The 26,652-nt window shown below is 41.7% G+C and overlaps 1 protein-coding gene across 2 annotated transcripts in view; it reads right to left on the bottom strand.

Annotated features, from left to right (window-relative positions):
• Nucleotides 1-26,652, bottom strand: part of ZNF407 (zinc finger protein 407) — a 456,641-nt gene that overhangs the window by 266,701 nt on the left and 163,288 nt on the right. For both annotated transcript variants that reach the window (XM_047827318.1, XM_047827319.1), the window contains exon 4: nucleotides 15,025-15,099. In XM_047827318.1, coding sequence (XP_047683274.1) covers nucleotides 15,025-15,099 — 75 coding nt within the window. The remainder of the gene's footprint in view (nucleotides 1-15,024; nucleotides 15,100-26,652) is intronic.

The raw sequence follows: 26,652 nt of genomic DNA, 5'->3' as shown, positions 1-26,652 counted from the left end.
ATAAAACTCATAATAATGAAGTAATTTCTAACAGGAACTTTTTTTCAGACCTCTGATATCAACAGATGAGCAGTTACTTCCACCAAAAGGTTTCCAATATATTTATATGTAATAATTAAATGCAACTTTAATTTTAAAAGCTGTATAGAACAACAAGGAAATATTCACGATGGTATGGCCTATTATGCACCAGTAGCTGAATTCATTGGCCTCAAATGTGTATTACACGCGCGGATTTATCTTGCCATCAGTTCCACGGTCTGACACGTACCCCTACCCCTTTCCTACTGCTAAATGAAGAATACTGCCCCTTTGTTCAGTTGACAGACCTTTTCATTGTGTAATATTCTCAAGAAAAATCTCGTTTTAGACTTTATATCGCAACGAATGCTAACAATGATGCGATCATTGGAAGAAACAAAGTAAGCCTGTAATTTCTGTAAACAGCATCACTATAAAAGTTTCACAGCAATATAAGTCAGACTAAAAACAAACATGTCTTACTCAATTACACAAATACACTCAGACTTCTCCATTTTTTATAAATTCTATTTTATGAATAAGCACCTTAAAAGGGGGGAGAATTACGTTCCACAAATACACTAAGGTGCGCATAATTTACCAGCAGTTACTAAGATTAAAAGTGCTGAGAAGCTATTAAGCATTATGTGCAACACTATCAAAAGATCAGCCATGAAAGAGCAGAGCTGTACCGAAGAACTATGGAACCACCATTCTTTTTCACCAAACAAGGAAGTAATGAAATTTGCAAAATTTGTGGACACAGATGACTTTTGGATTGCCAAGATTTTGAAGAACTAGATGATCTAAGGCAAGTGTTCCTGAAACTGTTTTCACATCTGTGAAATGTAACGGTTCCCTTTCATCCAAAAATTGGGGTGTGTGGGTGGCTCAGTCGGTTGAGCATCTGACTTCAGCTCAGGTCAAGATTTCACAGTTCATGGGCTCAAGCCCGGCATCAGGCTCTGTGCTGACAACTCAGAGCCTGGAGCCTGCTTCGGATTCGGTGTCTCCCTCTCTCTCTGCCTCTTCCCCTGCTCGTGGTCTATCTCTCTCTGTCTCTCAAAACTAAATAAAAATGTTCAAAAAAATTTAAATCCAAAAATCTATATAGTTCTGCAGTAAGCTACCTAGTGTCAGGACAAATTACACACAGCCAGGCATTGACATCTGCCAGGCACATGAAGTGAGACCCTTAGAAAGCCCTATAGAATATAACCTCCTTTATAAAGGCTGGTAAGTTATTTTCAAAAGTTAAGTTACCCCTTTAGAATCTTAGTGGTTCTATAAATATGGTCTAAAATCATTACTAAAGCTATGAATCCTTCCACTAAGGAAAAGAAAGTAACTCTCCACTCCACTTCAGAACATCATTACTGCAGTAACATCAACCTAAGTCTCCACAACCAAAACAATGAGGAACCAGGACAGTCCCCAGACGACACGTGCGAAGACGGGACACCGCCCACCGAGCAGCAAGCGGAAGCAAGCTGTCACAACCGAGGAAAGCCCTCTGGCCGTCCGGATGGGGCCTCAGCAGCACAGTGGGCAGGAAGGGCTGATGGAACTGGTGCTAATCCAGGGGAAAAACAACTGCAAAGCAGAGCCCTGCCGGCGAAAACCGGGCACTCGGAGGAGGCGGCGGTTTCTGATTGAAATTCACAGTTTCCGTCTCTCGGTGCAAACCCTTCCATCTCCAGGGACAGAGCTCGCCCAGGCTTCGTTCTCAGACACTGCAGCAGGCTAATCAGGACTCCTAACAAGCAAGGTCAGGCACGGCTGCCGGGAACCCCGGCGTCTGTCTGTGAGGAACGTGTGTGGGCTTCAGGACCCTTCTCTAAGAGCTGCCGTGCTCTGCAGAAACCGCTTCTCTACGCCACGAATGACAGCGGGTCCCTCCACCGTCAACCTCACGCTATGCGAGGAAGAACACTAAGATTTCCAAATCAAATTTTGCTCATAATAAATGTGAGTAAAATAGCCACATAAACTAACAGTTCACAGTGATATTTCAGATAAATTTCTAAAGAGTGATGATCTTCTAACACATGACATTTTTGTTGAAAGTCCATCAGGTGTTTTGCATTAATGGCATGGCCAGAGAGCAGTCACTTCAGCGCTCACCAAAGCTTCCTCCTGCACTAAGTGGGGCACTTCTCTTCCTAGCCAGACGACTAAATAAAAATTTTCACACCACCTTTTCTTCGCTGCGCGCCAGCACGTGGGGTGCATCATCTGAATGTGGGAGGTGACCGTCTTACCAAAAAGACCGTGGTGCACGAAACAGGGCCAGAAATAAATTATCGTCGGTCCATCAGTGGCCCCGTCTCATTTTATTTATACATTCAATAACATAATGAACGTCGGTGGATTCACCACCAAACCTGAGAATTAGAACACTGTGCACCAGATTTTAATTTATCCTGACCTCGAACTTCCAGCTGTGAATGATTACCTTCTCAGATTTTTGTTCACTCTTTCCTTATTTTCATCATCATCAACTCTAGCAGTTGAACCACTTGATTAAACTGTTTTGGTTTTAACCACTTCCTGAGAGGCACTGGAGACCTGGGACAGGAAGAACACAACAGACGAAGCAGTGCCGAGGCGGGCAGGCTGGGCTCCAGCAGCAGCCGAGTTAGGAGCTCTGACCAGTGGCTCTGAGCATGTCCGATTCCAACCACAATGTCCAGAGGAATTTAAATTCTGTGTGACCACTGGCACATGAACTCTATCATGAGTGTGAAATCTGCAGAAGTCAACGGCCTACAGTACAGTAGCTCTGTGCGTGAGACATTTACTCTGCTGAGGAGCCCACAGCTTCGCTGAGGTGCAGAGAAGGTCCCTCGTCACTGATGTGGTCTTTGGGACCCTCTGCCAGGTGCAGGCAGAGTAGCTATGCTCTTGTTTGGTTTTACGCGGTTCTATTCTACATACATTATGTTTGCTGTTTAACAGAAGAGAAAACTTAAAAATGCATTGAAGCTTTGAAATATGTCCATATACTGTTATCATTACAAGTATGAATAAAAAAATAATAAGCATTGGGTTAAATCCTTTGTTAATATTTTTCCTCACCTTCAAAATCTAGTAATCACGAAACAATGTATTTAAAAAAAAAACAAAACCCAAAAAACCCTAAATGTAAAAGACTTGATATCCAGCAGTAAGTCTGCCAATATGTGTCATATCCATGTCACGTGATTTATAAATGTGAAATGAGACAAAGACGTTGTGAACACCACAATGCTGTCATAATGAAAAAGAAAATCATCAGTTATAATTAACATGCAAAAACTTTGAGTTTAATTTAAATACAAACTTCCATATGTATGTTCTGCTGAATCTGCTGTTTCCCATAATCATTTGCTCAACCAGATTAACATGGAAAAAGGGGCACAGATATTATTTAGACATTAGCAACTGAAAACTTCTTTAATACGTATTCATCTAAAAACAAGCACTCTTTAAGTTACAAAATGTTACGCGTACATAGACTGTGATTTTTTATAATAGTAGAACTATAAATTCATGCTCACTTCACCACAACCCTGACAACTGAGAACAGGTGTCGTCCTCAGCATCACAGATGAGAAGGTGAGAAAGTCACATTGACTCAGAAGAATGCACTTGGGCTTGGTTACACTAAGAGGCAGGATCATCTACAGTAACATAAACTATGTTAATCTGTGATACCTTCTTCATAGTGTGATCATAAATCATGTATTAGACCAGCAAAGAAAAAGGCCATCTTACAAAAAGAAAAATTTCAGTGAAGATTTTAGTATCTTAAATCCAGCAATATTCATGGAGTGTCAATCACCCTCTGAAAAGCTGACAGAGAAAGAAAGCCACCAACAACGTCCTCAAGAAATCATCTCCTGTGGAAACAGGGCATACGCTGTAAAGTAGAATGTGTTAAATAGTACACTGGCCTTGGTGGGAAGAAGTGATTATAGAGAGTGAAAATTTACGGGGGCATTTCCAATAAGACAAAATCTGGACCTTGCTTGAACAGACAATACGTGTGACCCACCTAGAGGACACGGAGACATGGCTTCCAGCAGGGCAGTGGGCGGGAGTTTTTCATGTTGTCTTGACCCAACTCCTATATCATGCTTACTACACCATGCTGGAAATCATCCATAAAACAAGAAAAGAGCTGGAATTACATTAAAACTCAATGAAAAGGACTTTCTCTGAAAAGGAGGTCTCTATGTTGGGATCACATGCTAGAAGTAACTCAAAATGAAATTAGGTTGATTTACAGAAAAGTACTAGCGTTTGACAGTTTTCAACCTATGTGTTCATTTACATGATTCAATCTGCGGAGGTGCTAACATTTTAGTAAGCATCAAAGACATCATGATTCTTCTGAAAGGGAATGAAGGATTGGCTGGAATGAAGGACGGTGCTTGGGTGAAACACTGGCATTACTACAGGGTCAACGCATCTCATGTGGCACATCAGAGTCTGCTTGTTTTCTCCTGTGAATACTAAGGGCAACAGAGCCATAAAACCAGTGGAGACGCCCTTTGCTTTAAGCTCACAATTGATTATACAAGTGACCCCAGTGCCAAGAAATGGGGAGAAATATCTTAGAGAGTAACTTACGTAAACCCTTGATTTTTCCTATCAGAGCTCCATAGCATAATGAAATGTAAACACCTTGTTTCTCATCTGCTAAAATGGATGATCAAATTTGCTGTGATCTAACTTTATAAAAATTACCTTCAGAAAGGTTATAAGTTTCCTGAAAACTCCTCAGGAAAAATTTTAATCTTGGACTTTTATAAGCAACTACCAAGACATCATGAATATAAAGAACCTCTCACAAAAAGTCAGTACTGTATAATGAAACTGTGTAAAAGTTGGTAATTAAGCATAATTGAAGGCTGCAGTGAACATATAGGCCTTTGTTCTTTTTAATTCTGGCACTGACTGGGAATTAAAGATAAGAGCTTAAGGCATATTTTAGTCAGAGTCCAGATGTATAAGCCCCAATGTTCTAAAAGTAATTTAAGTGAAATAAAAGAAGAGAATGGCCAAAAATATTCTAGATGCCTGCCAGGGAAAAACACCTATATTCCGAACATTTAACATATTTGATCAATCATATTTGGAATCATTTATTCCCTGACCTTAAAAAAAAAGTCAAAATAGCAGATATTCTCATATCCAAGATCTGAATGAATTACTAAAGCATAGCAAAAAACAAGAAATCCCTTAAAAATTAATTTGTCACATTAAACAACAATGTATTATTACACGCAAAGTAATTTGAACGTTCATGCTAAAAAAGGTATAGACAGTTCACTATTGCCACAAAATTCAATTGTCTTATTTCAGTATAGGAATAAGAGAGGAGACAATAGAATAAAAATTCTCAGTACTAAACCATACATCTATGGTCTAATAACTCACAAAGTAGTACTACATGACATAATTATAACGTATGCAGTATTATTACAGTCTTTTGGGTTTCTTATTTTGGGAGCTGGAAGTGGTGGGATAGAGGAATCTCTAACCACACACACATATCTGTTCTTCATTCACGGACGTTCCATAGGAATATGATGAAAAACAAGACCAGTTAGAGATGGAATAAACAAGAAAGGGACTGATACAGGACCGGGGCCTCGGGCGGAGAGTCCAGAATGTTTGGACTGGCCAGCAAGACAGAGGGGACCCAGTGTGACTGTGCAGGGGGAGTAGGCAAAGTATGTAGAAGGGAAGAAAACGGGTTACAGAGCTGAGAAAAGAACGTGGCTGACAAAATACAACGGGCGGTTAAGGGGCTTCTTTGCAGGTTGGCTCTGCAGCACGATGCAGCAGAAGGACACTGGAGCTGGAACAAGAGAAGGGCCCAGGCAGCCAGCCAGGGAAAGGAGACAGGGCTCACGGACGCACGTCGCTGTGACAACGCGAGCCCACTTGCCTGCAGTCTCTCCCTGGTGTCTGCACTCCACGTGACAGATGAACAATTCCAAGAGTTCTAACTTCCCTGGCTTTCTCTTACATGCAGAGCGAACGGTCACCGGCACCGGGCTCAAGGCTCTTCTCAGTCGGACTCCAACCCAGCTTCCCAGGCTCATCCTAACCCGTCCCATAATCCCCTTACGTGAAATCCTCCTAGTGGTGACCGTTTCCCCCACAGTGCACAGTCTGTGGTCTCAGGGTTCCATCTCCTACCACTCTCTGCCAACCCCACGCCCCAGGCCACTGCAGGCTCGTGGAAACAGGGCATGTGAAGCTCACACACACCTCACAGAGGGCCTCTCACCATGCTCTGCTGGGAAGGCTCTAAGCCCACATTACACTTACAATGTAGCCCCAGCAAAAAGGTCCTTCCTGACCATCCATCCTAAAATAACACCTCTCTCAGACACTCTGGACTAGCACCCAAGTGTCTGTCCATCAGAATCTTACCCCCACAGAATTCTCTCTTACCTTTATGTTTGTATTATGTGCCTAAGCTGCACCTCAGCTCAGCGGCCCCAAATCTGAGGGGTGTAAGAACAGAAGCTGTTATCATCTTCAAATACCAATACCATCTCGATTCTGGAACACAGCCGTCACTGTAGTAATAAACGTTTACAGGAAGAATAAGCCAACAGGGGCACCTGGATGGCTCAGTCGGTTAAGCACCCAACTCTTGGTTTCGGCTCAGGTTTGTGAGACGGAATCCCGCGTCGGGCTCTGCGCCGAAAGCGTGGGGCCTGCTTGGGATTCTCTCCCCCCGCCCCCGTGCCCCTGCCCTGCCCCACTCGTGCTATCTCTGTCTCTCTCAAAATAAATAAACTTAATTAGAAAGAATAAGCCAATAAATAAATGAGATGCCTTTATCAGCATAATAACCTTATGCAAGATTTTTTCCTCTCCTAAAACCTTCTTCTGTATCATTGTGTAGCTCTTCTCTTTCTTTGGATGTATTATAGACAACTGTATAAAAACCAGTCTCTTCTAAAAAACAAAGTCATATAATATTCATGATATTTTAATGCCCAGGAATAAAATACAGAAATGAATACTCGATAAAATGCTGGCTTAGAACTAAAGAATAAAGTTTAGGAAAAGCAGAAAACAATCTTACATTTCTATAACAAATATATATACCACTAACACTTAGAATTCCTCCACTACCAACTTGAGAATTTCTTTTAAAGTGGTAAATATGGTATTTGATCCACATAACCATGATGCACTAAGAAGGTATGTGATCATAACCATGAGGCACTAAGAGCGGCTCTCATTTCTGACCGAACGAGAGAGGATGTCCTGGTATAAACGCATCCTCCCTTTCCCTGCCGAGTACATACTAATTCTGTCTGCTTAGCAAACTTTAGGAGCAATCGGTCTTCAAAATAACAAATAATCATGAGAAACAAAAAACACCATTTGAATCAGTGCAAGGAAGTACATTAAGTGTTCATACCGCAGGGCAAGGACAGTTTTAAAAAAGTCTAATAGGACTGCACAATGCTAAACACATTGCCCCCACACCAAAAGCTGAAGGCATACACAGTCCCAAGTACTGACCCTACTTTACAAAAATTCCCATTGCAAAACTTCCTTTGAATTATGTGAGCATTGATTTATGTGAGGTGGTTAAAACATATTGCTCACATAAAACGGGAATTTGCCAGAAGGAAAAAAGCGAGGAAACACGAAGTAACAGAAGTACATGAAATGCGCGTACCACGGAGCCCACTCCACCGTGCAGACACGGACAACGACTCCGGCCCGGAGCTTCCCGGCAGTAAACATAACGAGGAAAGCTCAGTTACATACAGGATTTGCTGGTGCTTAAGACCAAAATAACAAGTTGTTTTAGAAAGGCACAACCTTTCCTGGAATAAAGACCAGAGAGAAACTGGCCCCCAAGTCTCACAAGGAAGATGTGACCTGTTTTCATGAGCAGCAACCTGTAGCTCACAGTAACAAAGATACGACTTTTATAAGGTTACTTCTTAAAACATCCCTAAATGTAAGCAATTATCACAAAAACCAGGAAGAAAGCAAGTAACACAGTGGAGGAAAGCGGCTCTCTCACGATGGTGCTCACCGAGGTTGCGGGCGGAAGCATGTTCAGAAGGAAGGGAATACGCACCGCGAACAGTACTAAAACAGCCGGACAGGCGCACCGAGGACAGCACTAAAACAGCCGGACAGGCGCACTGAAAACAGCACTAAACCAGCCGATAGGCGCACCGCGGACAGCACTAAATCAGTCAAACAGGCGCACCGAGGACAGCATTAAAACAGCCGGACAGGCGCACTGAAAACAGCACTAAACCAGCCGGACAGGCGCACCGCGGACAGCACTAAAACAGCCGGACAGGCGCACCGACGACAGCACTAAACCAGCCAGACAGGCGCACCGTGGACAGCACTAAAACAGCCGGACAGGCGCACTGAAAACAGCACTAAAACAGCCGGACAGGCGCACCGACGGCAGCACTAAACCAGCCGGACAGGCGCACTGAAAACAGCACTAAAACAGCCGGACAGGCGCACCAAAAACAGCACTAAAGCAGCCGGACAGGCGCACCGAGGACAGCAGTAAACCAGCCGGACAGGCGTACCGCAGACAGCACTAAAACAGCTGGACAGGCGCACTGAAAACAGCACTAAAACAGCCAGACAGGCGCACCAAAAACAGCACTAAAGCAGCCGGACAGGCGCACCGAGGACAGCAGTAAACCAGCCGGACAGGCGTACCGCGGACAGCACTAAAACAGCTGGACAGGCGCACCGCGGACAGCAGTAAACCAGCCAAACAGGCGTACCACGGACAGCACTAAACCAGCCGGACAGGCGCACCGCGGACAGCACTAAATCAGCCGGACAGCGCACCGACGGCAGCACTAAACCAGCCAGACAGGCGCACTGAAAACAGCACTAAAACAGCCGAACAGGCTCACCGAAAACAGCACTAAAGCAGCCGGACAGGCGCACCGAGGACAGCAGTAAACCAGCCGGACAGGCGTACCGCGGACAGCACTAAAACAGCCGGACAGGCGCACCGACGACAGCACTAAAACAGCCAGACAGGCGCACCGTGGACAGCACTAAAACAGCCGGACAGGCGCACTGAGGACAGCAGTAAACCAGCCGGACAGGCGCACCGAGGACAGCACTAAACCAGCCGGACAGGCGCACCATGGACAGCACTAAAACAGCCGGACAGGCGCACCAACGACAGCACTAAAACAGCCAGACAGGCACACTGGAAACAGCACTAAACCAGCCGGACAGGCGCACCACGGACAGCACTAAATCAGCCGAACAGGCTCACCGAGGGCAGTACTAAACCAGCCAGACAGGCGCACCGACGACAGCAGTAAACCAGCCGGTCAGGTGCACCGACGACAGCACTAAAACAGCCGGACAGGCGCACCGAGGACAGCACTAAAACAGCCGGACAGGCGCACCGAAAACAGCACTAAACCAGCTGGACAGGCGCACCGCAGACAGCACTAAAACAGCCAGACAGGCGCACCGACGACAGCACTAAAACAGCCGGACAGGTGCACCGATGACAGCACTAAAACAGCCGGACAGGCGCACTGAGGACAGCAGTAAACCAGCCGGACAGGCGCACCGAGGACACCACTAAAACAGCCAGACAGGCGCACCGTGGACAGCACTAAAACAGCCGGACAGACATACAGAATGCAGACACTCCGCGGGACTTCTGAACACTCCGCTGATGGGGGAGTGGGGAGGCCCTGATTCACGGACGTTGAGGAGCCAGATGAAGACACGAGACTGAAAACAGGGATTTGTATCTCCATGGGGATGAGCCATGACAGTTAGCTCTAAGTAGGTCCAAATTTCTTCCCTCAAAAGTAAGTTGGAAACTTCAGCAGACAAACGAGGATCTGAGAACTGACATTCCAGACCACTGACAACTTTGTTAACTTTCATGAGGAAAATTCATCAAGTCAGAGTTAGAAAATACCCATTTCAGTAAGAAAACATTTGTCATGAAGCAACCATAGAACATCTAAATTACCCGTTTAATTGAGAAATATTTCCCAGATGCTGACAAGATACCTTTGGTGGAAAATATATACTTATCTCCATGTGTACCTTAATAAATTGTCAGTTTAAGTCAGTAAAGTATAAAAGGAAATTTTCTAAAAATAATAAATAACCTTGGCTTTAGATGAATTGATGTGACTTCTATCTATCTTTCCACGTAGAAGTAATTATTTAGAAGGGCCATCTGTCTGTTCAATCCCACTTGTTCACAATAAAACCATGTCAAATGATCACAGGACACTAATTCTACACTGGATACTATCTGCAGATGGAGAAATGGGAAAAGACAGAGAAAGAGTCCTGAGCTCACGCAATATGAAGTCATTAAAATAGGACAATCTCCCAATCATTAAAAAAAGCAAGCCACGATGGAAAGAAGACATGTTTTCCTCCACTGTGGCTCAAGAGTTATTTCTGGGGTGTGTGTGTGTGTGTGTGTGTGTGTGTGTGTGTGTGTGTGTATTTTTTTTAATCAGAGAAGAGCCCATAAACACTTTATTTTTCCTAAATCAGGCCAAATAAGAAAGAAAGAAAGAAAGAAAGAAAGAAAGAAAGAAAGAAAGAAAGAAAGAAAAGAAAAGAAAAGAAAAGGAAAGAAAAGGAAAGAAAAGAAATAAAAAGAAACGGAGGGCAGAAAGGAAACTCTGTTAACCATTCGAGTAAGAGAAGAAATAAGAGGGAAGGCCAACAAGCAGCAGGGGTGGAGAGAGACAGCCCAAGGCCAGCAGTCATACAGTGTGACCCACAAGTTGGAGAAAGAACACTCCATGGAGATCTAAGATGGGCATATAGCACAAAGTAAAGTATCTCAGTGTATCCATGAGAATAAGCTACCCATTTCAGTGACAGAAAACAGTATTTACCCCCTCAGAAAACCATGAGGCATAAACACTAAGAAAGATTCTGGTCCTTCACTAAAGAATCACGTGCCAACTTAGCCCAAGGTAACTTTTAAAAACAGACAATCAAGTGACAATAATGAATTAACCTCATCCTCTTCTGAGAGGAAAAATTTGAGTCTGTTTAAATATATGTCATTCACAGTTTTTATAAAAAGGTATTATTTTCTCATTTAAAAGCAACTTAAGTTTCTAATCAACGCAAACCACTGCCAGCAAAGCTTCAAAGGCAACTCCCTGTGCAAGTATATATGCTTTTCCCAGGACTGTTTCGGTCTGGGATACTTTCATGTTTCAAGAAAAAGAGTGATGTTTTCCATCTAAACTGAAAAGCAGGAAATAATGATGTTTTCATAAAATTTTAACATATAAACATAAAAGTTTATGAGAAGAGAGAGAAAGGAAAGGAGACCAGGTAGACCCCAAAGGCCTACACGATGTCACGTCTGGTCACAATGCGTTACAAGAAATTAGAACCAAGTATCAGAGTTGTGAGGATTTCTACCCCACAGTTTAGTCTAGGTAACACCTGGCATGTATAAAAGTGTGGGGGAAAGATTTTACTTAGCAATAAGATCAAAGGTACCATTAAAAGCAAGATGGCTAACCACAATCCCAAGAGTCTGATAAAAGGGGATAGGGCCAACACAAATCTCACAGCTCAAGAATCTGAAGGAGGCCTGGGGGAAACCCATTCACTGGAACAAAAGCACTAATTAGCCCTGAGCCTACCCCTGACCCCCTGCCTCCTCCCTGATCCTAAGGCCTAAACACCCCCCACAGTCATGTTGACAATAATGCTCTATCAGAGACTGAGAATCTGAGTAGAGGCCTACAAAGTGGCTTCACTAAGGTTGTGATGTAGATATTCATTAATAAATCGAAAAAATAGGTACACTTCCTTTGATCATGAAATTATTTAGCTCTTAGACTGTCTAATGCATGGATCCAATTTAAAATTCCCTGGGTGAAAGTAGCTGGGGGGCTTAGGAGCCTTCCTGAGATGCTGCCTGGGCAGATACCTCCCGCTGGTGCCTGGACACCACAAATTCAGAGATTCCCAGTGAGCCCTTTGCCTCCTCCTATAGATCCACACAAGCACTGAACTAGGAAGGCCATCTCCTTCTGTTGTTATATGCGCCTGGCTTTCACAAGAGATAGACTTATTATGGCTGTTTCAGTTGTGGTAATTGTGCACAGGCTCGTTTTCTAGATTACTATTAGCAAATTCAAAGAGTCATAAAGATACTTTGGCTTACTATATTAAGAACAGAATTACTTATTTAAAATAGGAAATACTTTAGAATGAATTTGAAAATTAATTGGAGTTTACTATTTTGGAACGTGAATCAGATGTAGCTATATTGAGTTCTTGATATTTAAGTATATGAGACTTCAGAAACACAGTAATGTACTACCTTAAAATAAGTTCAGGCAAATTTAGGGACAAAAAACTATGTTCTCGCACAGGCCACCACTTCAGGTGTTCATGAAGTCAAAACATATATATTTGAAATTATCTAAATTACTGTTGCTAATGACAGTCATGCTGACAAAATTTACTGGTTCATCAAACTACAGTGCAAGTACATGAATTTATTGGTAATAAATTATCATTTTTGCATACATCAGTCAAAGCACAAGGCCTAAATACTTGCAAACAAAATGCATTATTAATTTAATTGTCACGGCCTATTTGGCTAACTTCTATTACTATTTGCTATAATATGCAACGCGTAAGAGGGGAGAATCAAATTTAAAACATAAAAAAGTAAGCTGATTATTTTGTCCTGGAGAAATTAAAATACAGCAAGCTTGCAAAACTATAGCCAAGGCATTAATGTTTTAAATAGGTAAGAAAAAAAGGTTTAACTCAATTTTGAGAACAGTAATGCCCAAAGTGAGGGTTCAACATGCTGATAAAGAGTTTCTTTGTTTCCTAAAACCATTAACAGCCATCAATTCCCTCACCAAGGCAGGGAGGAAGGTGGAATGGAAGAAAAGAGCCCTTTGGCACCGACCGTGCTAGATTTTGCTACTTAAACAGGACCTTCCCCAGCTACACACATCTACTGGAAACCAACACTGCTGCTGGGGCCCTGGCTTTCTGACGTCGCATTTCTATGCAGTGAGAGGGAGCACCCCGAAAACACATACCGGAAACAAGAAGTGTTCTGAGACACAGAGGTCTTAATAGAAACAGCAACTCAATGGAAGATGTGCAGCTGAGGTGGGGCCTGCACCCTGGACTACGTAGGGGGTTACGGCCCCAAAGACGGGACGTGCTTTCCCTACCTGAGATTCATTCTCTGATTTTAGGACCAAACCATGTCAGGTAAATGGAAAACCAAATAGTACACCTGGCTTTTCAATTTCCTGTCATGATACATAGGAGGTTTCTACTGCTCTTAAGGGCTTCAAGGATGAAAATATGTGTAAGGTGCCCAATTTTTCATTAGTATGAAACAATATGAACACTTACTTCACCCTTTACAATTCCTCAATAAAAGGCAAAATGATATAATTTGAGTCCAAAACATATACTAGTTATATGGTAGGAAATATTTTCTTTTTACTAATTAAATGACCTAGACTGTTTTCACCATTCGTAATTTATTTTGTGAACAAAATAGCCTAAGTACCTGTATATAAAGATTCTCAATGTGGATAATTAGTACAAGGAAGAACAATGGGATTAGAGTCAGAATAATAACAATTCTAACATGTATTCACTATAAGATATGGAATAAATTATTGCCTATTCCTGAATCTTGGTCCTTAGATCTATAAAACTGGAATAATGCACTGCTAATAACATGAGATAATGCATGTAAAAGCAACAAAAACATAGTACTTACAAAAGTTTTGTTTCTACTTTCATAAACACTCAAGAAACATAACTCTGACAATTCTTGAATTATAATTTAAATAATATAGAATTTTTTGAATTTCAAGAATAATGCATTCGGGAGGTGTTCAACACATACAGTCAGGCTCAAATTAAATCTAATGCTACCAACAGAAGTCCCAGAAACCCAAAGATAAAAAAAAAAGGAAGCAGGCATACACTCCATATTTTGAGGCGGTAGTCACGTCCAAACTAAAACGCTAAGAAAACAGTATGCCCTCAAAAGAAGTGTCAAGGTAAATTGCTTATAAACACAGAAAATATTGGTAAGAGCATTTTAAATGTTTTAAAAAGGCAATTAAACATTTACAAATAAGGAAGAAGTCCTGGGAGGTCCTGGGCTACAGAACAATCTGCATCGTGACTGACATCTTAAAAAAGTATTAAAAACCAAAAGTTTCCAGGAGCAACTACAGAGTTTGAGATGCCGTCTCGGAGGGTTTGGGGGCAACCTACTGTGTCTTTGAAGGAAGAAGAGAGGGTTTTACTAGCTCTGGGTGAGCTGTACACTATACAGATTTAAAAATTTCAGAAGTAGCCAAACTCACCTGATAGCTGACATTGTTCTATTTCTGCTCACCTAATATAATTAAGTATATGTGCCGAAGCTAATTATGACACAGTGGCAAGAGAAAAGAAGGCCTGGCAGTTGATGACATAATAATCGTAGTGTTATTTTTCATGACATGGCAACTATAGTATTATTTTGGGGATGACACAAGATGTATTTCTTTTTTAGAGTCAGCAATGTTTAATTACAGTAAGAATTTAAAAATATTATTTTAAAACCTCAAAATAAAAATACAGGAAAAAATAGACCAAGTTTACTTTTACATACTTATTTTAGCCCATTCATACACATGTGCAGAGGTCATCCCCTCTAAATCAACTTTTCTACTGTTTCAAGATTATTTCACAAATTCAAAGTCCCTTAAATCCTTTCAAATATTTTTAGATTATAATTTTTAAAATTAAAATGACATTAAATTCTGGGGGGAGAATGACATAAAATATATTATTAGACCACAGAGTACCACAAATGCAAACATGATGAACTGACTTGATAAAAATTCTAGAAGGCACTTAAACAAAGCCTAAAGTGAAAACATAACTGTATTTGTTAAATTTTTAAAAATGAACAAAAATTACCTTTCTTTGGGGGTGCCAACTCCATGTTTGCCTAGCAGATGGGTATTTAAGTGCTTCTTCATTACAAAAGCAACCCTGAAGAAAGAAATAACAATAATTATAGAATTCAGTCATAACTCTCTACTAAAAATTTGTCCAGAAAGTATTTTCAAACAGGCATTTATATATGAATACAACAGGAATGTGCATATTACAATGGTGTTCTTGGTAAACCAGATGCTTGCATACAGATCAAATATACTGTGATATTTGAAGACCAGAAGAAATAAGTGAATTGAAATTAAATGGTTTGTTTTCTTACTTGAGTGTGTGAACAGGGACAAAAACAATGACCGTAGCTTAGTCACTGTCTTCACCATCAGAAGAAAGATAAAGCAATACCACAACATAACATTCATTGCCCCCTAGTTGATCCCACACTTCAATCATGAAATGAGTTTGAGAAAATGTCATTTTATTAAATATTTAAGGGACTATAAAAGAGAAAATGAATAGCTTCCATGAAGCTTCCTTGAAAACATGGTAATAATTTGAAAAAAGGTTTTTAAAAATGTTATAAATGTTTATTGTGTCTCTGGCACATGCAAAAAAAGAAAAAAAAATGTGCTTAAGTGCCAAGAAGATGTCAATAACTAAAACAAACAAAAAGTATTACCTGACACACTATCTTATTTCATACACAAATCAGCTTAATTCAATTTTGATTTCATAAATATGAAATGGACAGGAATCAGCACCCAGTCCATGGAACACTAGTTATCTCCTTCTGAATACAGTACAACATCAATTTAATTACATCGTGTGATTATTTAAAACAATTTAGATCTCATTCAGAAGCATCAGACTAAAATGGTTCTCTTGATAAGCAAAAAAAAAAAAAAAAAAAAGAAATTTAATGTTATAACTTCCAGTGTAAAAGGGCTTGCAAACATTTTTGTTAATTATGTATTACAGCTGTCCTTCATAAAGTTAATTACCAATAGCTGAAAGGCAACAGAATCTATTTGCATATGTACATGAAAGGCATGACATATGCAAAAATATGATTTTAATTAGCATTCTATGATATGAAGGGCTACAAATCAAATTGGCATGTTATAAGATTCTTAACATTAAACACCGAATTCATCTGGACATGTTTGCACAAACGGGCAATGTAAGACTATAACGTACTGCGGCCTTCTGGAAGAGACGTGTCAAAAGCTAACACTGAAACAATTTCTAAAACTGTGAATGCCTCTTTTGTGTGTGTGTGTTTTTTCCCCCCATTTCTGGTCTATTTTGGTTATTTTCCTATAATATTAGGGAACCTCAGTTTTGAGGCTAAAACAATGTATTTGCATTTTTTAAATGACTGTGACTTCATTATTCAAATAATGTATGTGTATACACTGAAAATGACATTCATTCTTTTTTATATGTTAGGTAATAGATATGGACAATACATGCTTTACAACTATAAATAACTGATCACGCTATCAATCATTAAAATGGAAAAATGATTACATGTAAAGAATCAAAGAGTGATGATATTAAATGCTTAGCAAGAATAATGGTACAAGATATTCTATATTTGTTTCTGCTTGGTTTGGACAAAATAAATAACATTTTTCATTTCCTTAAAAAAGAATGCAGTAATAACAACAGTCCATTTAAGGCATAACTTCCCTACTGTCCTCTATTTTCCTATAATTAAAAAAACATAAAGCTAATAGCAAAGAGCAAAGGTTAAGAACCCAAAGTTGCAAAGCAAAGCTTATTTACATGACCAAGTATAATTTAAGAGACGTGAGCTTAGAACCACAGTGCAGTTTCTAAATGAAAAAAAATTTTATTAATTAAAATGTTTAAGTTTTAAGACTGGAAACAAAAATATTACCCTGCACAGGGGAGCAAACTAAAGTACACAGCGAGAGAAAGCTTCTACCTAATATAATTTCTCAATTATCTGCTCAATGTAACACTAAATATTTGGAGGAATAACAATTTTTTTATTACGGGAAAAATTTATAATACTAAAATATAGCTCAATTACAGCCAAATGTAAAATGTCCATTCAACTGAAACCTGACTTGACGTATAAAGTCTTTAAATTCGGTCTATACAAAGTACAAGTAGTATCAAAGTCTCACTATCATCCTCAATTAAAAAATATAACTCAAACATGGCTAAAATAATCTTACCAACTTACATGAACAAAACATTGCAAACAATTTGCGATACTGAATGTCTTCTAGCTTTCACTGCCATCTTCATAGCACTGCATTAATATCTTTAGCATATTAACTGCTTTGGAAATTTTAAAATCTAGATACCATCAGAAATAAAACAAAAATAGCCGCAACTTTGAAAAGTGATACAAGTGAAATGCCTTCTTCCTCATGAATACTTCTGCCTTTTGACCTCCATCGTGTTTCCCCACATGTGCTGATCACTTCCTGTGTAGTGCACTAATATGCCACATCAGACAGAGCTGTGCCTTCACGGAGCTTTCATTCCATCACCTGTAGCCTCCAACAGGATGCACCCAGCCCGCTGCACTCCTGCGGGCACACAGCAAGTCCCGTGCTTGGTAAGGAACAGTTCTAGACAGATGCGATGCACACAAGGCAACACTTACAAGTCCTACCTCAGAAAATGTTAACACTAGTGAAACAGACAAGAACAAGCATCTTGAATAGTGATAAGAGGATAAACAAAAAGAAGAAGGAAGATCTGAATTCGATATTGGAATCAAAATTCTATATTAGAGGCTCCAGAATGTGGCTTGTGAGGGAAGGAGGCAAGGAACTGGCAGGGGACAGAGCAGGGAACAGCAGGCCACAGAAGGAAGGGCAGCCAGGACAGCTGAGTATGAGCCTAGTGTGGGGCCTGCTCCTGGAGGGGAGGGTAGAGGGGAGGAAGGGGCAAGGGCTGAGCAGGTGGAAAGGCAGGGGAGGGCAAGGGAAGGCAGGATAGGGCAGGGCAGGCCGTGTGGTGTCCCTGAGAGCAACAACCTCACAGGCCAGACAGCCCAGGCTCACACTCCAGTGAGAAAGGAAGCCCAGTCTGAACACTAGTGGGACACGTCTGACTCCCACTCTGATGGATTCCTCTAGCTGCTGGACGCAGAGTAGACGGAGGGAGGAGACGAGGGCAGGGGCCGCCAGGAGACTCTGGGAGGCACCCAACAAGAGGGGAACCTGCTGGCCTGGAGGTCAAGGGCGAGGTGCACGCTAGAATACACTCGCTGAGGTCGTCCACCTGCAAATGCCTGACAATCTGAAGGAACACCTTGAAATAATAAAAACAGTGTTTTCTATATATGATTGATTTCCAAGTATCTATAATTGCCTGAAATAGCATCACTTAAAATTGCTTTTGATGTCAAAAGAGCAGCACAGTAATAACATTTACATCCTAGCTATAGATTTCTACTTTTCAGTACAAATATTTCTTACTTTAACTTCTAATTTTAAACCGATTTCTCCTACACGATACGTCGACCTAATCACAGCCTCTTCCTTCAGTCCCTTAGGTCGTATCACTGCGGAATGATTTCCACTTCAGAGTCATCAAAGACTATCGGATTGATCTATTTAAGTAAATAAAACAGTGTCATGAATTTGGGGGAAGGGATGTGAAACAGAAACCTAGAGCCACAGCACGCGAGAGCCTCTAACACACAGCAAGTCAGGATGTTTAGCGGGGGCCAGAGGTCAGCTGTGCACAGGCCGTGTTCCTCCCGGCCTCGAGCCAAGACGAGCAGCAGCCGTATGCCTCCTGAGTCTTTGCCATGTTATTCCTGTGTCCCTTGCCTCTCTGACAAGGGCACATGCTCCTCAAAGACGGGCCTGTAGGGTATATAATACCTAACTGTGTGAGAATTTCTGACCATCAGGTCAACGCAGGCCACACAGGTTACAGGAAAGAGGAACGTGTGTGCTTTTCAGCAGTTAAAATCCAAACACATTAACACAGTAGGTCAACAAGAATCTGCAGGACTTGTTAACACACGACCGTGAGGCAAGCCCATGTACATCCTCTTTAGGTCTTACTGAGGGATCCGAGTCCCCTACCCAGGTCTCCAGCGGGGCCCCCAACACCCAGGCACACACACCCCTAACCACTGCCCAGAACGCAGGCTACACGGAGACGTCTCACAGGTGGTGTTCAGTGTCAACCCCTTCCCAGCATGCCACCAAGACATGTGACTCTGGACCTGAACTTCTTGGTGTCACTTGTCAGTCCAGCATTAATTCACCCTGTAAGCTCAGACATGTGACTCAACAAGGTGCCTTCGGTTTCCTCATATATCAAATGGATGGCAGTGACTGTTCCTACCTAATAAGGATGTGATGAGGACAACACGATCATTGTTTGCACAGCACAGAGCATGGTGACTCACACATTCTTAACGTTATACAAATCTTTGCCACTTTTAGCTCTTAACCACCTTAAACTCAAAGGTTCAAGGCCTAACTACCCCCCTCCCAATAATCTACCTCATTCCCACTGGCCAGCACCTCTTTGTAATCAGGCCACGTTAGCAGGAAGTTAGCCAAGTTAGCAATGTGGTAGGAACCCTACGTTCATAGGAGCTACAATGCAATTCAAAGTGATTTGATTCAAACACTAATTAAAAGGTTCACATGTTTTAATACCATCAGTAAGCACGGGGGACTCCAAAGTAAACAGCACTCAGGGCTACCCATGGAACAGACAGGAGAGGAGCAAGCAATGACAAAGAAGGTTTAGGTGCAATCGCCAAGATCGAGAGCAGAGACCACAGAGAGTGGGAGCCACTCCGAGGTTCCAAAGAGGCCTCGGAGCACAACAGTTAAACGGGTCAAGGCGTGCAGATTCCAGGCCCACGGACCAGGACATGCAATGGGGAAAGAAGTAACACAGAAAGGTCGAGAAAGATTGCTAGAGAATTAGGTACCAATCTGAGATAACAAAGGAAAAAAAAACAAAACAGCAGAGTTCTAAATCACGAAGCGTCCTATGAGTCATGCCAAAAACTTTAGATTTTATCCAGATTCTCAGCATTTGCCAAATATCCTGCAGATGACTGTTCTGCAGGACAGTCATAGGGATGTTTCCGAAGGGGGAGGGCTGGAGGGCGGGGTGTGAAGCCTCACCAGGCAACACTGAGTTGGGAGAGTCAGACACTGCAGCCTCCCAGTCGGAAGGAGCCTGTGAGCACGGAGGCCCAAGAAAGGGAGGGGAGATGTGTGCAGCTCTCTCTGAACCTACTGGACTGCTACATATTTTTGTCATAAAGATGAACGAACATCTGTTAGAACTCTGTCTTCAGGACACAATTGAGAAAATGCTGCTGTAGAGTCTGAGGAACACTGAAACAGGACATGAACATGACCGGATGTACACTTCAAAAGGCACGGGTTTTGCAGTCAGCAATGAGAGCAGGGCCTACTCTACCACTTACCATGGGAGTGGAGCCCACAATTTCTTTTTTTTAATCACGCTAATCCTCTCCTTCCTACTTTGTAGTGTGGGGACACAAATGCCTATCTCAGAAAGTTTTAAAAATGAGATAATAGGGGTGCCTGGGTGGTTCAGTGGGTTAAGCGTCTGACTTCAGCTCAGGTCATGATCTCACAGTCCATGAGTTCGAGCCCCGCATCGGGCTCTGTGCTGACAGCTGGAGCCTGGAGCCTGCTTCGCATTCTGTCTCTCTCTCTCTCTCTCTCTCTCTCTCTCTGCCCCTCCCTGCTCATGCTCTGTCTGTCTCTGTCTCAAAAATAAATAAAACCATTAAAAAATAAAATAAATACAATAAAATAGGAAAATTATCCTGGACTATGTAGGTGGACTCAAGGCAATCACAAGTGTCCTTTAAAAGTGGAAGAGGAAGGCAGAAGAAAGGAGGCAGAGAGAGAGATAGAACTACGAGACCGGGACCAGAGACAGCTGCACTGCAGGCTCTGAAGGTGGAAGAAGCCGGACCATTAGCCAAAGAATTCAGGTGATTCTACTGGGGGACATATGACCATCTTCTTCCCCAACAATGGTCTCCCGGTGGCAGCAGTGTTCATTAATTAATCTTACCTATCACAATCATTATAATAAGGGTTGCAAAATGACAATGTTCTATCATTTCTTCTACATTTATTAGAATGACATTTTTCTAGAAAGAACTTCACCATTGTCACCTGCCTCACTGTCTCATGCTCTCCTCCTTGCTCCCTTCCAAGAACATTTTAAATGGACTTTTGTATTTTCACTTTTATGTTATGTTTCACAATCAATTACCATAATTATGCTTTGTAATTCTCACACTTTCCCAAAATTAGCCAATGGAGGCCCTTTAAAGCTAGCTACTAAGTCCTTTTGACATCACTCCTCTTGGTGCCTGAGCATTTCCTTATTTTCCAGCGTAAGATGTTCCAGGCTCACCACGTCTTTTCCCTGCTGTAGAACTGGACTCAGCCCCAGTTTCTTATAGTAAGGAGTAGTATTTACAAAGCAAGATCTAGGTGCTACCTATGATGGCTGCTCCTGGGATATCACTAAATCCAAGCTCCTTTGGAGAACAAAACTAGGAAATAAATAAGTAAAGGAGCGTCTGAGCGGCTCAGTTGGTACAGCGTCGGACTCTTGCTTTCGGCTCAGGTCACGATCTTACAGTTTGCTGGTTCAAGCCCTGTATCGGGCTCTGTGCTGGCAGTACAGAGCCTGCTTGGGATTCTCTCTCTCTCTCATTCTCTCTGCCCCTTCCACATGTCCCGTGTGTGTGTGTGTGTCAAAATACATAAATAAAACTTTAAGAATAAATAAAAAAGTAAGTAAACACACAAAGAAATATGGTGGGTATACTTCCCAATGGCCAGGAAAGGAAATATACAGAGGATCTCAAATATAACGGGTACTCTTAGGTAATGAGTATTCACTACAACAACTGAATGTATCTTTTCATTTTCTAAAATACTATATGTTTTCAAGTGGCATACAAGCATGTTTTATATAAAAAAAAAATCACAGTATACACAGAGAAAGAAGCAGCTTTTACTGTGAATCCTCCAAGTGGAAACGTGCTGATCATGACGACTCCCTGAAATCTCCAATTACGTGCTTCTTGCACAAGTTCTCAACCATCCCTGAACACTCCCTGCTTCCCACTATTGTCAACTCTTTTCCTTCCTCTTACCTTCACGGGATGACATTACCATTCTTACTTCAAATTACTTCATACTAACTCCTTTCTGGGCACCAAGCGTAACCCCGTTGTGGATGAGTCTGAAATACGTACCTCCACCATGGCCTTTCCTGGGGCATGTTTTCCTTCTCTGAACTGACAATACCTTCAAACAGGCCTGACCCCAGTCATGACCTTCCCTCACTAACGGTCTCTCCAAACTTCCCTGATTCCAGCAACTGTACCACGTGCCCAATTCAATAATCATATCCTCATGTTCATGAATCATCTGTTGTTTGGGTCACAACTGTTCCCTATCAAGACACTACATACTTCTCTCATTCTCCTATGATTGCACTAGAACAAGCCGTGTTAGAGTGTGAAAGCATCAAGGTGCTCTCCATCACAACTCACCCCGTATTCCACCATCACATCATCTGTCCCTAAATATGTTCATACTGCACCTCAGTCATAAACATTTTATGATTCCCTACTGAACTGAATAAAGCACCAAGCCTTAAGCGAGCAAATATTAGTCTTCAATAGTCATCTGAACCAGTTATCCCAATTTTTGGAATATACCCTCAAGAAAGAATCGGAAATGAAGGGAAAAAAGCCGCACTCCAACTGAAAAATAAAAAGACCCTAAATGCTCAATAGTAATGGCATGATTATATTAGGATATTATGCACCAATTAAAAGTACAGAAAATTTCTCAAGGCATATTAGATTAAAAAAGACAAAAACATTACGTACAATGCAATCCCATGTGTGTATATAACACACATGTATTTTTGTACTCTAGCATAAAAACGTACAAACACAGACATGAAGCAAATACAAGTCAAATTCACTTAACATGACATTTAGTTTTAGATTATTTACATTCTTTGCTTTTCTACAATCAGTAAAATTTTTAATAGTGAAAAATAACATGCTGCTTTATACTTTACACTGCACACTCGTGTCCCCTCAGCGCCTTGTCACAACCGACTGCATGAGCAGCACAGCCGCCACCAGGGTGACCGGAGCGAGGACGGACCGGGGCTCCCAGAAGGGCAGTGACTTTGACTTTTACAAGAAAATGTGGCAAAGAAGCTGAAGACGTAAAATCAAGATTCACGCCTCCTGGCCTTGACACAGAGCTCTTTCTGCCTTTCTGTGCCTCCTGCGAAAGGAAGATTATGCCTCATGGAGACAAGAAAAAAAAGAAAAAGAAATGCTACAGAAATAGAAGTATTCACAAAGAATATCATTATAGCATATTAAATACTGTTCTAAATGAACAGGACTCTTTAGAAACTAATGAGTGACAAATCAAGTAGTTGATGTGGAAGTTTTAGTTTTTCATTTTTTAATTCAGAGATTAGGAAAGTACTTATAATATTTAAGAAGAATACATTTATCCTGTGGTGAAGATAAAAACTAAAAATTAATGACCAGTGAAACAGGTCAGATAAAACAATAAACACAACGCAATCAGTTAACAAGAATAATTATGCTTAGAGATAAACATAAAGATGCCAAGCGTTATTAAAACACTGGCCAGTGGGGTTAGAGCGCATTGGTTTTATTATGAACAAAATCAAGATAAAATAGATATTTTGCTCTCAAAGTATCAGAAACCAAGATCATGGTATGGCTGTTTCTAAAATGTAAAACATGCTGCACAAAGTAAATCAACACTTAACTGAAGTATTAAAACTTCGTTAGCGTAACATTTAAATGAAATACGTTCTGGGGCGCCTGGGTGGCTCTGTTGGTTGAGCGTCCGACTTCAGCTCAGGTCATGATCTCGTGGTTTGTGAGTTCGAGCCCCGCACTGGGCTCTGTGCTGACAGCTCAGAGCCTGGAGCCTGCTTCGGATTCTGTGTCTCCCTGTCTCTCTGCCCCTCCCATGCTCATGCTCTGTCTCTCTCTCTCAATAATAAACATTTTTTAAAAATTTAAATGAAATATGTTCTATATCATCCTAAACGTATTTGTAAACAGGTTCCCATTTACATTGTTTTAAACATGACTTCACATAAGAGTTTTTTCCATCCACTTCTCTGGCCTATTAATTAGCACATTAACTTAAATGAACACACAAAAAAACTTGAAGTTTCTCAAAGGAATTCAAATCTATCAAAAACTTTATGTGGCAAATGAAGAAAAAAAATATATGATTACATGAGATTTGTTTATTACAAAGCTCAGAAGTTATTGGGTGTTAACACTTGAAAACTACAGTTCTCGGGGTGCCTGGGTGACTCAGTCGGCTAAGCGTCTGACTTCAGCTCAGGTCATGATCTCAGGGTTCGTGAGTTCGAGCCCCGCGTTGGGCTCTGTGCTGACAGCTCAGAGCCTGGAGCCTGCTTCGGATTCTGTGTCTCCCTCTGTCTCTGCCTCTCCCCTGCTCACACTCCGTCTCTCTCTCTCAAAATTAAATCAACATTTAAAAAATTTTAAAGCAAAGAAAACTAGAGTTCTCAAGCTCTTTCACCAGATCATTCATTGCTAGGCCAAACCAATTATGTCTATCGGGATTTCCCAAGTATCTTACGATACCATTTCTTGAAATACCAATGCCCTTTTGGTTATAATCATCCCACAGAACCCAGAACTTCCACATCTGAAATCTGCCCTTGCAATTTTACATAAAACCACTTCCTCCAAAAACAAATTATCGACATCCCCAAATTTAAAATGACCAAATGTCCTTTAATATTCAAAAATTCTAATTATTTTCCTGAAGAAACAAAACTTAACAAAACTTTTGTTTATTCATAAAAACCAAAAACTCTTCTATGTGTCACACCTCTCCTGAAAGTAAGCTTTGTGTGCACAAAAGCAGCAGTGAGCTCTTAGATATAATGCAATCAGACATATTCTTCCAAGAAACCGCGAGGTAGTGACATAAACCCACAAACTCTCACACATGCCCACAGGGCATTGCCCACGCTCTATAGGGGAGGATGGGGAGATATCCAGAGACCCAGCACTCCTCCTTCTCAAGAGGTCATTGCTAAGGGGTCCTATAAGAATATCACTATTAGTACTGTCAGAATTATAAGTGTTACACCTTTCCAAGAACGTTAAATGTAGATTTTCCAGTATTAACCACATTCTTAATAGTAACAAAAGCCATCTCCTATTAGGTTTTCTGTTTTATTTGTAGGGAGGGAAATTACCAAGCTCTGTTCTGAGTGCTTAACATATATGTAACTTATTGAACCTCACTTTTAACAACCCGTGCACATACTGTAAAAGTCGGCCCCCACAAGGCTGCACAGCCAGGGAGTGGCCTTCGGCATTGGAGCCCAGGCTGTCTGATCAGAGCCCACACACTGCACTCGAGTACCACTGCTTCTCTCCGTCTTACAAATTAAAATTCATATATATTACTCTTTAGTTCTTGTGTCCGCATTTTTTAACTAAAAAGTCACTTGCCAAAATAAGTAAGGAAATCAAGGACAAAGTGTATTTGGTTTCTAAGTTTACGAAACAACACAGGCAGCAGCACAGAATCACTTGCTGAAATTGTGAGTGAAAACCCTGGGTCTAATCTAGGCTCTGCAATGAGGAGTGATGTGGCCCTGGCTCAGTTAATAACAATGACACACAAGACACAATGACGTTACGACACTTACATTGTCTCAAAGACTACTATGGATTTAGTAAAACACCTGTATTAGTGGTAAGCTATAGAATAAGGATTGCCATAATTGATGAAATGATAATTAGAAGGGAACCAAAATAAACAATTCTAGATGGGTTCAGGATAGTTATAGGGAAGAAGGAAGGAAGGAAGGAAGGAAGGAAGGAAGGAAGGAAGGAAGGAAGAGGGAGGAAGAAGGGGGAAAGGATGATGGGTGGGAGAGAGAAGGAAGAAGGGAGGAAGGAAGGAGGGCAGGAGAAGTGGGCAAGGGAGGGAGGGACTAAGGGAAGAGATGGGGAGGGAGGGAGAGAGAAAGGGAGGAGGGGAAAAAGGGTGGAAGAGAGGGAGGAAGGGGGAGGGAGGAATAAGGGTGGAGAAATGGAGGGAGGGAGGAAAGAAGGGAGGGAGGAAAGGTGGTAGAGAGGGAGGGAGGGAAGAAGAAGTAAGGGTGGAAGAAAGGGAGGAAGGGAGGGAGGGAGAAGGGGAGGAAGGGTGGAAGAAGGGGGAAATAGAAAGGAAAGGAGGGAGGGAGGGAGAAGGGGGAGCAGGGAGGAAGGGTGAAAGAAAGGAAGGCAGCAAGGGAGGTGGGAAGGAAGAGGGAGGGAGGAAGGGGGGAATAGGAAGGGAGGAGGGGAGAGAGGAACTGGGGAGACAGGGAAGGAGAAGGCGAGGAAGGGTGGAAGAGCTGGAGGAAGGGAGGGACAGGGAGGAAGGGAGGGGGGAAAGAAGGGTGTGACAAGAAGATACTGACCACAAGCCACCCTCACGGAAAAGTTTCCCAATGATTTCAACACACAACCCTTGGCCTGGAGCTGCCTCAACCCTTCTGAAGGTGGCAAAACAGTGG

This window comes from Prionailurus viverrinus, chromosome D3 (assembly GCF_022837055.1).
Source record: "Prionailurus viverrinus isolate Anna chromosome D3, UM_Priviv_1.0, whole genome shotgun sequence".
Lineage (NCBI taxonomy): Eukaryota > Metazoa > Chordata > Mammalia > Carnivora > Felidae > Prionailurus > Prionailurus viverrinus.
This window is presented reverse-complemented; position numbering and strand designations above follow the sequence as displayed.